This window comes from Labeo rohita, chromosome 12 (genome assembly GCF_022985175.1).
Source record: "Labeo rohita strain BAU-BD-2019 chromosome 12, IGBB_LRoh.1.0, whole genome shotgun sequence".
NCBI classification, from domain to species: Eukaryota; Metazoa; Chordata; class Actinopteri; order Cypriniformes; family Cyprinidae; genus Labeo; species Labeo rohita.
The window spans coordinates 11,057,574-11,070,006 of NC_066880.1; the positions used below are offsets into that span (position 1 = coordinate 11,057,574).

The window sequence follows — 12,433 nt, forward strand, 5'->3', positions numbered from 1 at the left end:
AAAAGTGTATTTTATCTCCAGATTTTCACCAGGGGACCTCCACCTAACGACGGCTAGTTTTGAGTAGCAATTTGGTAGGTTTTGTTGCAAAAACCTGGCAACCCCGAGGGAACGCTATTACGATGCTCCTGAATGAGTCCAGAATCTCCCGATCAGAAACACAGATGATGAAGACACAAAAATGAGCAGATATAAGCAAATGCATATGAAAAACAATGCGATCATCAACAATTCAGCATATAAATAAAAACTGCCTAATGTTACGGAGTGAAATGTTGATCCAGGAAGAAGTATGCAAGCTTTAGGGGTGCTGATGGAATCGATCTGCTGCATCTTTGCTTCGGTGATCGTACCGAATATGACCCAGATGTAGTATTTGATTAAAAAAGCGATTTTCTCAGCTTTTTGCTCAAAATGTTGCTTTTTTAATGAAACTTACCTACATTTAAGTGTTGATAAGTAAAATGATTATTATGATTAGTTATGGCCGTTTTTGTTTAAAAGTAGAGGCCATGTTGCATGTTCATATATACATACAACAAAATACTCTGGGGGCCATGAAATTTTAGTGAAAATGATCAAAAATGCTAGCAGTGGCCGGCAATTTTTTAAAAAATGCTGACGAGGAAAAAGTTAAATGTGAGTGCTTGTGTATATACACGTACATCTATATCTTTTAAGGAATGCTACAGTATGCATAGGATATACATTCATTCTTTATTATTGCTATTAATAAGTAACAAAAAAAAAAATCACCCTTACAAAGGTTTACATTAAGCCTTAATTCCACAGGAATATATGAACCAAGTATTGCCACTGATAGAGATATAATGCAAGATATTATTTTGAGGAATCTATGGCTGTAGCCGTTCTTTCAGATTATATGAGGCCATAACACTGTCAAATACATATGCAGAGTATAGAGAACCAGTGTGAAATCACAGTTCATAAGGAGTATTATGTTATGCTGAAGAGTGTGACAATGTTTCAGCAGTGGAGTTACTGGCAATATACAAAGGTACTTCATTCACATGAAGCGACAATGAAATATACAAATCTACACAAGACAATTTCCAAATGTACACAGTGGCACTTAAAAATGAAACACAAACTTGCTTGTGTAACAGGTGAACCAATCGAATCCTACAGCTTTGCATAAAATTATCTTCTCATCTACAGCACCCTCCTTTGCATCTCTAGCAACTTTCATAAGTTTGATGTGAGGGCATCTAAATTGCATCACAAATGTGGAAGAGTAATTTGATGTCCGTATGGAGCCTCCGGAATGAATGAAATGCAGAGTCAGTGGATGCTGGGAGTAGTTTTCGAGTTGCAGTTCTTGGCCTCTCTCGGCCTGATGTGAAGCGTCTCTGAGTGTTTGTCTCTGGCGCTCTCTTGTGGCTCTTCTCGGTTGTACAGCATTGATCGTAACCGTGGCAGACATTGGTCCCAATCTTCAGGTAGTAAGAGCAAAAGGAAGCCCAAACAAATGATGGACACCGCAATGACGCGTACACTGTTGAGCTGGATCTCACCCATGTGGTGATCTATGACTGGAGCATGAAAGATTTTTGGTGGTCATTTAGGTATTACTGTTAAACGTCTGAATATTTTAGTCGTGAAACACCAAGATGCAAATGTAATCAGGATAACATTTAAACTATATGAAGTCTTTGATATATATGATGTCCTTGCTATGGGCCTTGAACGTGTCAGTTGCTTTGCTGTCTATGCAGGGTTAGAACATTTTTGGAATTCATCTAAAATATCTTAATTTAAGTTCTGAAGATGAAACAAAGGTCTTAAACGTTTGAAACAACATGAGGGTGAGTAATTGATGACAAATTTTTCATTTTTGGCTGAACTATTCCTTTAACATACTGCCTAACATCTCCTTTTGTGAACTACCAAAGAAAAAAAAAAAAAAAAATACAATTTTAAAAACAACAAGTGGCTCTATTACTACTCACCAGCGTTGACAGGTACACTGAGGACGACGCCCAGAGAAATCAGCGTAGGAAGTGTTATCAGAACACCACAATTCAAGAGGAAGTTGAACACTAAAAGTGCAATCAAAGAAATCAGTGTGAAGTTAAAATGTCTTGATGCATTAGTTGATTAAAAACACATAGATTTTGACTTCAGTTGATGTTAATTAATGGACTTGAGTCATGTAGGCACCCATTCAAAGAAAAATGTGTGTTTGTGAATTTGTGTCCATCCTCTTACCCAGCAAAAGAGCGGACATGCCACAGATGCTTGACCATGGCAAATCTCTAGGTGAAACAAAGTCCTCGGCCCCCGTGAGAAGCAGGATCAGAGGTACAGCGCTAATGAAGACCAAATTAGCTCCACCAAGGACAGTAAGATAAACAGCTGCTTCACCCAGCTTTGCACTACCCAGAACAAGCTTGAACAGAACCTGAAGAAACATATTTAGACTTTTAGATTTCTCTACAGATGAAGAGAATAAAACATGAAACATTCATTTGACACATCGCTGAAATAGCAGGTCATTGGTGTATGACAGTCTAAGATGTGCTTGTTGTGCTTCGTAAACCCATCTTACTTTATATATAGCTGCTGTTGATGCAGAACCAACCACAAGGGAGATGCCAATCACAGAGTAGCTGTGGAAACCATCAGCATATGTCATCATAACAATGCCCCCGATGGCTAAAATGGCTGCAACAATCTGTGATCAGATGGAGTATAGAAAAAAAGTATGACTTTTTGTGAACAAAGCACTTTATGATAAAAAGTAAAAATCCATTATAGACTAACAGACTCAATAAAAGTATTTTATATATCAATTTATACAGCACAGACTCACCCGCACTCCCATGAAGCGATCCCGCAGGACAATCCAGGATATTAGGAAGACAAAGGCACGACTACAGCAGAAAAGGGCACAGGCATCAGTGGCAGGGATTCTGCGAAGGCCTTGCAGGTACAGGTAGCTGGTGAGAGTCCACAGCACTCCAAAAGGAGCCACGCGAGAGAGCAGCATCCTCAGTGACAGCCCGTCATCTCCCAAGAACTGACAACACTCTCTATTGTCAATCCACACACATGAAAATAATGTATCATTGCATAATATATCGTACCGTTGCATTATATATCCTACCAATTTCCAGTACTTTTTTGTAATAGAGTGCCAAACATGTGGGCCTGACTGACTGGAAGTTTGTATTGATCTTAAACATGTTTGATCTAAAGTCTTATAATTAAATAGTCTAATGCTTAATATTATTTTGTAGATGCATATACACTTGAGGTCAAAAGTTTTCATATGCCTTTTCATTGCAGAATCTGCAAAATGTTCATTACTTCATTCAATTACAAGAGGGATCAAAATGCATGTTATTATTTATTTAGTGCTTACCTGAATAAGATATTTCACATAAAAGACGTTTACATACAGGTCACAAGAGAAAATAATAGTTGAATTTAAAATGACATCATTCAAAAGTTTACATACACTTGACTCTTAATACTGTGTTGTTACCTGAATGATCTACAACTGTGCTTTTTTTTTGTTTAGTGATAGTTGTTCATGAGTCCTGAACAGTTAAACTACCCACTGTTCTTCAGAAAAATTCTTCAGATCCCACAAATTCTTTGGTTTTTCAGCATTTTTGTGTATTTGAACCCTTTCCAACTGTATGATTTTGAGATGCATATTTTCACACTGAGGACAACTGAGGCACTCGCATGCAACTATTACAGAAGGTTCAAACGCTCACTGATGCTCCAGAAGAAAACACAATGCATTAAGAGTTTTTGAAGATCAGGGTAAATTTAACTTATTTTGTCTTCTGGGAAACAAGTAAGTATCATCTATAGCTTCTAAAGGGCAGTACTTAATGAAAAAATATGATAATTTGGCAAACCAAAAATTCATTCTGTTCAAAAGTTTACACCCCTGGCTCTTAATGCATTGTTTTTCCTTCTGGAGCATCAGTGAGTATTTAAACCATCTGTAATAGTTTCATATGAGTCCCTCAGTTGTCCTCAACATGAAAAGATGGATCTCAAAATCATACAGTCATTGTTGGAAAGGGTTCAAATACACAAAAATGCTGAAAAAAAAAGAATTTATGGGACCCGAAGGATTTTTCTGAAGAACAACGGGCAGTTTAACTGTTCAGGACAAACAAGGGAACTATATTGGACATTACATGTAAATTTACAGTGATACACCAATTTTGAAAGTGCAAAATGAATGTATAATTTACAGTGAATAACTGTAAATTGACATTCCCAAAATTTCCTGCATTACAGTTCACATTTGATGTTTTTCGTTGAAAAATCTTTTTCTTATTATTTTTTTCTCTTATCATTTGCATTTATTAGGGTTGCATGTTACATCTAATGTTGTTAAATTAATGTCTATTGCATTATTTCAGTTTCATGTGTGTTACCATGATGGTGTTTCATGTTTATGTGAATGACACTGTGAACCTTTTATATATGTTAGTATTTAAAAGCCGCTTGTGATGGGCTGTGACTTTCTCATCACCACCTGCTTTTGGTGGTTAGTGTATTACAAAGGTACAAAACTGATTTCAGCAATTCCACAGTTTGGTATATTAATAATACATCAGTTAATGAAATTACGGTATTTAAATGTAAATTTAAGTTAAATCCGTAAAACCTAAAATGCTGCTACCGTATTTTAAAATTCTGGCAACGACAGCTGCCAGTTTTTTACTGTAAATTTTATGCCATTTTTTTACTGTGTAAATGAACATTATAAAACCAATTATCCAATTTAGGGAAACTATCCTTTCATTAAATTACACCTACTTCTTAAAGTGCTGCTCAGTGTAAAAGACAATAACCTTTTAAAAATCTTTTGTGCTGAACTCACAAAAGACAAAAAAAAAATGACATTGTTAAGAAAATGAGATTAACATCAGGTCCTCTATCCAAGCAGCCTAGCCCAACGAAACCGCAACGTCATCAAAAGGTGTCTGCATAAAACCGAACTATTACACAGTGCAGCACTTTTGCAAAGACATTTTATTTGGAAATGCAGCAAGGTTTCATAGGTCACAGAATCAGATCTCCTTGCATGAAAGGAAACCCTACCCGTCTCACCTGAAGCGCTGTCTGGGAGTCTGTCTGTCTTTGCTAAAGCACAGGTGACCCAGGTAGTAAATAGGAAAGATGGCACAGTTCCAGGAGGTGGAGAACCAAGTAAGGGTGAACGGGACATTCAAACGTCTGACGGTTATTTTGGCCATCTGAGTACAGCCTGACCAAGAAATGCAGATGCAGATGACAACAGCAACACCCCACAGTGCTGTGCGCAGGTGGACTGCAGTCATATGCAAACAGCAGCAGAGCCTCTGCAGCCTGTTCCCGCAATCTGACTTGACTGTTCCTGTAGCAGAATGGCCATCTACCTTCACTTCCACCTTCTCGCTGTTGGGCTGGTCCTCCCCTGCAGATACAGACAAGATAATTGCATAATATACACAGGCATTTAATCGCACCACCACCTGTTTACTTCCAGAAATTAACTTTAATGGATAAAAACTGAAATGCAGAACATAAGAGATATGTAATGAAGGACAACTCACAGCAAGTACTTTTGTAAAAGCAATCAAGCAATGTCCTGGAGTCAATACAAGATCAGCTCTTTAAAAAAAAAAATAACTCCAATAGTACAAAAGACATTCTAATTGTTTTTACTCCAGGGTGGAAAAAAATATTTCTGACTTGTCCTTAGGTTCTTTTTGAAGTAAGACATAGTTATACAACATTATAAAGCAAGATACAAGAACATTAGATAGGAAGAAGCAATACACAATATGTATGAAGAATGCATTGCTGTCCATGGTACTGAAGATCCAACACAGTTTTAAATGACAAAGATTCTTATTTCTCCTTTATATAGGCTACCATACTTTTGCCCTCATGGACTGTAAGAGGACATTTGGTATGTACTGGCCAGAACCTGACGGACCTGAAGGACAGAACTGTCGTGCAAAAAGGACAAGGAGTCAGACAGACTGTCCCCAAGTAGCAGTCAGTCAACAGAACAAGTGTCTCATTATCATACTCACACCACGGACCTCAGTCTGGGATAGTTAATTTGATCTGACTGCCAGCTCAGTGCTGCACGCATTGACCCAAGTATCAATAAGAAGGTGAACTAAAAACATGCTGAACTGCCCAATTAACCTTGTGAACTGAAAAGGTAAGGGCTAACTAGATTGCACAAACCAGTCAAATCAAATTTACTCCCCCTCAAGCCATCTTAATGGTATATGACTTTCTTCTTTCAGACAAATACAATCAGAGTTACATTTAAAAATGTCTTTTCCAAGATTTATAATGGCAATAAATGGGATTTAAAGGAGAACTCCACTTCCAGAATAACAATTTACAGATAATGTACTCACCCCCTTGTCATCTAAGATGTTCATGTCTTTCTTTCTTCAGTTGTAAAGAAATTGTGTTTTTTGAGGAAAACATTTCAGGATTTTTCTTCATATAATGGACTGATATGGTGCCCCAATTTTGTTCTAGTTAGAATATGCTAGTCTCCTGAAAACCAACTTTTTTTTTACAGAAAGGAAACCCAATCTCCAATTGGCTTATATTGAAATCCTCCAAAATTTTTCTTTACAAATCCTCGCTTTGTACTTCTAATTTATAACCGGTATTTTGTTTTGCTCAGTCCTTCACGTGTTCATCGCTTCTGTTCGCCATCGCGTTCATTGAAACGCCACTCTCTCGTGAATACGCATACGGTTTATACAGTTTTAAATACAGATATTTTTCTTACAAAAATGCATTGATTTTCTTCAGAAGCCTTTATTAACCCCCTGAAGCTGTGTGGAGTACTTTTTTATAACGGATTTAGGCACTTTTATTGGATTTCAAAATCTTGAAACCATTCACTGCCATTATAAAGCTTGGAAGAGGCAGGACATTTTTTAATATAACTATTATTTGTCTGAAAGAAAAAAGTCATATACACCTAGGATGGCTTGAGGGTGAGTAACTCATGAGGTAATTTTCATTTTTGGGTGAATCATCCCTTTAAGTTTTAAAGACACTCTGTTGTGTCATTTTAACCCCAACACTGATAATAAATGATATACTTCAAATACTCTAAATAGTGAGATTTCGGCTTAACAAAAAAATCTCAACATCTTTAATTCAATACTAAAGTGTTATTTTAAAGAATTGCAATTGCAAACATGTTGAACTGTCCAATTACCACTGTGAACTGAAAATGTAAGGGCTAACTGGATTACACAAACCAAAATCCACTGGTTATCCTATAGAAATATACCATTACAGCATTTATTTGGCATTTGTGGGCAGTTTCACATGCATATCCGTCGGACCATCTCTCCATTGACTGCTGTGTGATGTAAAAAAGCAATGTCAAACCTTTTTTTTTAATTACACACATTTGCTAGACCGGAGCTGGAGGAATTATTCTCTCTTTAAAAGGATAGTTCACCCACAAATTAAAATGACCCCATGATTTACTCACCCTCAAGCCATCGTAGGTGTATATGACTTTCTTCTTTTAAACGCAGACAAATACAACTGTTGTTATATTAAAAAATGTCCTGGCCCTTTCAAGCTTTATAATGGCAGCAGAAGTTGCGCTAGACATTTTGAGGACAAGGTCGTAAAAATTCCGTCATAATCTATTATTACCCGTCATTTTAATTTTCATATTTTAATTAGAATAACACATTAAATTGCTTTTATTTTTGTTCACATTTTGTTTTTAATCATGAACATACAGTACGACAGTGCAGTGTTTAAAAATAACAAAATACGCTACTGCTGGGTAAAAAAAAAAAAAAACAGATTTTTTGATTTTAATAGATTCTTATTTTAATGAACCAACATCGATTCTTAAATCACAGTCTATGTCTTGGTCTATGCTGTTTTCAGCTAATGAATGAACAGTACATTACATAGTGCATCTTCCGTCTAATAAATAGCAATAGGCTAGGATTTGTGTTACTTTTGATAAAAAACAAGATTTCTCAGATTTCTTGTTACTTGTAACTTTTGCCGCTCTTTAATGTGGCGTGATAGACCGTATAGCTTCTGTGTACTCACCTGTGCGTAATCAAGGCATAAGAAAACATTTGTTATAATTATTTTCTGTTCTGTATCCCGTGCTCTGCTGCCAGGCTGATGCGTGTTTGCCACTAACTGGACAGGGGTGGGAATTACAGCTACAATTTTACAATAGATCACCCTGTAATCTGTCAAAATGACAGACAGCCTTCAGATTTTTCCGTCACTGATTAAAAAAATTCTGTCAATGACGGAGAATTTTCGGTTAACATGACCTCTGAATGGCAGTCAGTGGGTGTTGAGTCCAAAAAAAGTGCATCCATCCATTACAAAAAGTACTTTTATTTTATCTATATAGGATTAATAAAAGCCTTCAGAAGTGAATCAATGCGTTTTTGTAAGAAAAATATCCATATTTAAAACATTATAAACCATAATCTCGAGCTTCTTTTTGACCATTGTATTCATCTGAAAGAAGAAAGTCATACACACCTAGGAATGTCTTGAGGGTGAGTAACTCATGGGGTGATTTTAATTTTCAGGTGAACCATCCCTTTAAGTTTCAAAGATGCTCTGTCGCGTCATTTTAACTCCAACACTGATGATAAATGATCTACTTCAAATGCTCTAAATGGTGAGATTTCTGCTTAATAATAAAAATCTCAGCATCTTTACTTGACTACTTAAGTATTATTTTGGAGAATCTGTTAAAACCGAATATTTGTATGTTGCAACTGCATTCACAGAAAAAAAAAAAAACCTTTTACTTCATAATTTCATGTTGACTAGTATAAAATACTATATCAGTAAAGTAAATGTTAATATGACTTAAGTCTTTCCTCAATGATTTAAAAATAAAATTCTAATGTGACTAACAAGTTAATGAATCATGTTCATGTAGTTTAACTTGTGCATGAGACTGCACACAAATCTTGTGCTATGATGCAGTCAGTGGAGGAATGGAAATGAGAATTGAGACCTCATCTGCCCCTGATGACTCAGCAAAACTGGGCTCTGACTCAGTTATACCTTCTCATGCATAGTAGAAACTCTGACAGAGTTGCATGTCGTAACTCAGGCTACAGTGCTCAAATCAAATACAACAATAGATCAGTGGTCCCATTTGCTAAAGTTATTTGCACAATATGCAAAACATTTTTTTAGAGGGATCATAAAAATACTGTGTATACATATAGAAAGTAACTGAAAAGGCTTTGTTTACAAATGATCTGACTCAGCTGTTTATCAAATGGGTGATAGATTGTGTTGGCTGTGCCTGTGTCAACAGTATTATAAAGTGCGGCCACAAAGAAATGTTTGTGCGTGGTGTTGCAGAGGAGCTCAAATTGATGCAGAGGTGTGAAACTGGTCTTTGATCAATGTGTTTACATCATAAAGCATAGATGTTCATCTCTCATATTTAAAAAAAAAAAAAGTCAGACTAGCAGCCTGATGAAAAGCAAGAAGAAACAATCCTTTAAATCACCTTTAAATTATTTAGGAAGGTCAACCAGATTATGTTAAGTGTCAAGCAATGCAAAGCACGTCCAAACAACAGACTTCCATAATGCATGTAAAAGTTACATAATGCAGTATAATGAAATTCATGTTATATTATTTTATTTCTATTTATTTAGGATACTACAAGTAGCTCACTTCCAGAACAAAAAGTTGTCATCCAAGATGTTTATGCCTTTCTTTCTTCAGCTGTAAAGAAATTATGTTCTTTAAGGAAAACGTTTCAGGAATCTCCATATAGTAGACTTCTATGGTGCCCATGAGTTTGTCCAAAATGCAGTTTCAATGCAGCTTCAAAGAGCTCTAAACGATCCCAGACAAGAAATAAGGGTCTTATCTAGTGAAACATTTTTTTAATTTAATACTTTTTAACCTTAAATGCTTGTGCTGTCTAGCTCTGCGATGTGCATGCGTACCCTGTGTAATCTGGGACAATAGGGTAGGTCGAAAAACTCACTTTCCTCTCCAAATTTAAAATTGTCTTGCATCGCTATTTTACATTTTTTTGTAAAGGGTGTTTGACCTTCTTTGTATGTTCACTTTGTAAACACTGGGTCGGTACTTCTGCAGCAATATAGGATGATTTTGAAGTTGGAGGAGGAAATGAGATGGGTTTTTCGACATACCCTAAATGTCTTGACCTGGATTACACAGTACGCATGAACATGGCAGAACTAGATATAACCAGCATTTGAGGTTAAAAGTATATAAATTTGTATTTTTTATTTTAGAAAATGACAAATTGTTTTGCTAGATAAGACCCTTATTTCTCAGCTGGGATCATGTAGAGCTTTTTGAAGCCACATTTAAACTGCATTTTAGACATTCAAACTCGCAGGCACCACTGAAGTCCACTATATGAAGATAATTCCTGAAATGTTTTCCTCAAAAAACATAATTTCTTTATGACTGAAGAAAGAAAGACATGAACATCTTGGATGACAATGGGGTGAGTACATTATCTGTAAATTTTGGTTCTGGAAGTGAACTACTCCTTTAAAGGAGAGTCCACCAAAAAATTTTAATTCTGTCATCATTTACTGAATCTGTATACATTTCTTTTTTCTGTGGTACACAAATAAAGATATTTTGAGAAATTTTCATGAGCTGGTTACCAAGCATTCATTCAGTATATGTATATTTATGTTCCAAAGATGAAAGAACATCATACAAGTTTGTACAATACAAGAGTGAATTATGAGAGAATTTCCATTTTTGGGTGGACACTTGTCATCCACGATGTTCATGTCTTTCTTTCTTCATTCGTAAAGAAATAATGTTTTTTGAGGAAAACATTTCAGCATTTTTCTCCATATAATGGACTGATATGGTGCCCCGATTTTGAACTTCCAAAATGCAGTTTAAATGCGGCTCCAAACGATCCCAAATGCAGTTGTAAATGATCCCAGCCGAGAAAAAAGGGTCTTATCTAGCATAACGATCGGTTATTTTCATGAAAATAATATAATTTATATACTTTTTAATGCCAAAAGCTCATCTTGTCTTACTCTGCCTGGACTGTTTTTGTTCCGGTTCATGACAGGTTTGTCGAAAAACTCTCTTGTTCTCCCTCAACTTCAAAATCGTCCTATATCACTGTTTTACCTTTTTTGTTAAGGTTGTTTGATCTTCTTTGCATGTTCACTTTCCAAAGGCTGGGTCAGAACTTCTGCAGCGATGTAGGACGATTTTGAAATTATTTTTGAAGTTGAGGGAGAAAATATGGTTGGAGTTTTTCTGCATACCCTAACTGTCTTGGGTCAGAATACACAAAGTTCAGGGAGAGAAAGGCAAGACGAGTGTTTGAGATTAAAAAGTATTTAAATTGACTTTTTAAATGAAAAAAATTACAGATTGTTTCGCTAGATAAGACCTTTCTTCCTCAGCTGGGATTGTTTACAACTGCATTTGGGAACGTTTAAAGCCACATTTAAACTGCATTTTGGAAGTTCAAAATCGGGGCACCATAACAGTCCATTATATGGAGAAAAATGCAGAAATGTTTTCCTCAAAAAAACATAATTTCTTTACGACTGAAGAAAGAAAGATATAAACATCTTGGATGTCATGGGGGTGAGTACATTATATGTGAATCTTTGTTTTGGAAGTGGACTTCTCCTTTAATTCTTCACATTTAACACGCATGTATCAAGTGTACTACCTCTAAGAGATGCGTTCCAGGGCTCATAGCCATAGTAACCAGTGATCCTCAGGATCCGCTCTTCTATGGATGCGTTGTTGATGTACTCGACCGATCTCGATGACTTCAATTCTTCACTTAGATCTTCATCGATGACAAGGGATTTCAGCTGTCTGATCTGAGGACTGATATCTGACAGGCGGCGCGGACTCATATCTGAAGGCTTCCTCATTCCCCTGAAGTTAAACAAGATACATTAGAACACTGCGGAAATGTACAGCTTAAAAAAAACAACCAGCATTTAAACACACCGTCCACAACGCAAACTACAGGCGCGACGCAACGCAACAAAAACGCTGTCAATCAATGTGTAACAAAACTGCGAGCGTTTGCTAGAGGCAAACTTGATGTTGCGCTGAACTGCGGTCTTAAACTGTGCAAACCTATTTATGGTACAGCCATACAATTATATTACAAAAGAAAAAAAGGATGCCTACGCGCTCATTTTTAAGCATCTAGTATTTTGCCAAGAAATGTATCAAGTAACTCACTCTGAGACTGAGTTCTGTTTCATTCGGCACTCCGATGAACCCATTTTAAAAAGCAGTTATAGAATCAAGCGTTTAGAAATCGTGACTACTCATGGTAAAAAGTCAAAAGATCCAGAGTTCTGAGCAGAAGCAGCACTGCTGTATGAAGACACGACCACCT

At 36.3% G+C, this 12,433-nt stretch overlaps 1 protein-coding gene across 2 annotated transcripts; it reads right to left on the reverse strand.

Moving 5' to 3' along the window:
* Window positions 1-762: 762 nt before the first annotated feature.
* Window positions 763-12,433, reverse strand: slc35f3a (solute carrier family 35 member F3a). Of its 2 annotated transcripts, none has more exons than XM_051124656.1 (8): window positions 12,274-12,433; window positions 11,744-11,958; window positions 5,104-5,449; window positions 2,834-3,053; window positions 2,570-2,695; window positions 2,230-2,422; window positions 1,971-2,060; window positions 763-1,553 (listed from the first exon to the last, which is right to left on the reverse strand). In XM_051124656.1, exons 1-8 carry the CDS (start codon window positions 12,315-12,317, stop codon window positions 1,303-1,305), a joined length of 1,485 nt encoding a protein of 494 aa, XP_050980613.1. In that variant the 5' UTR covers window positions 12,318-12,433; the 3' UTR covers window positions 763-1,302. The 2 variants fall into 2 exon arrangements, with proteins under 2 accessions (XP_050980613.1, XP_050980614.1); XM_051124657.1 differs by lacking the exon at window positions 12,274-12,433 and adding an exon at window positions 12,034-12,141.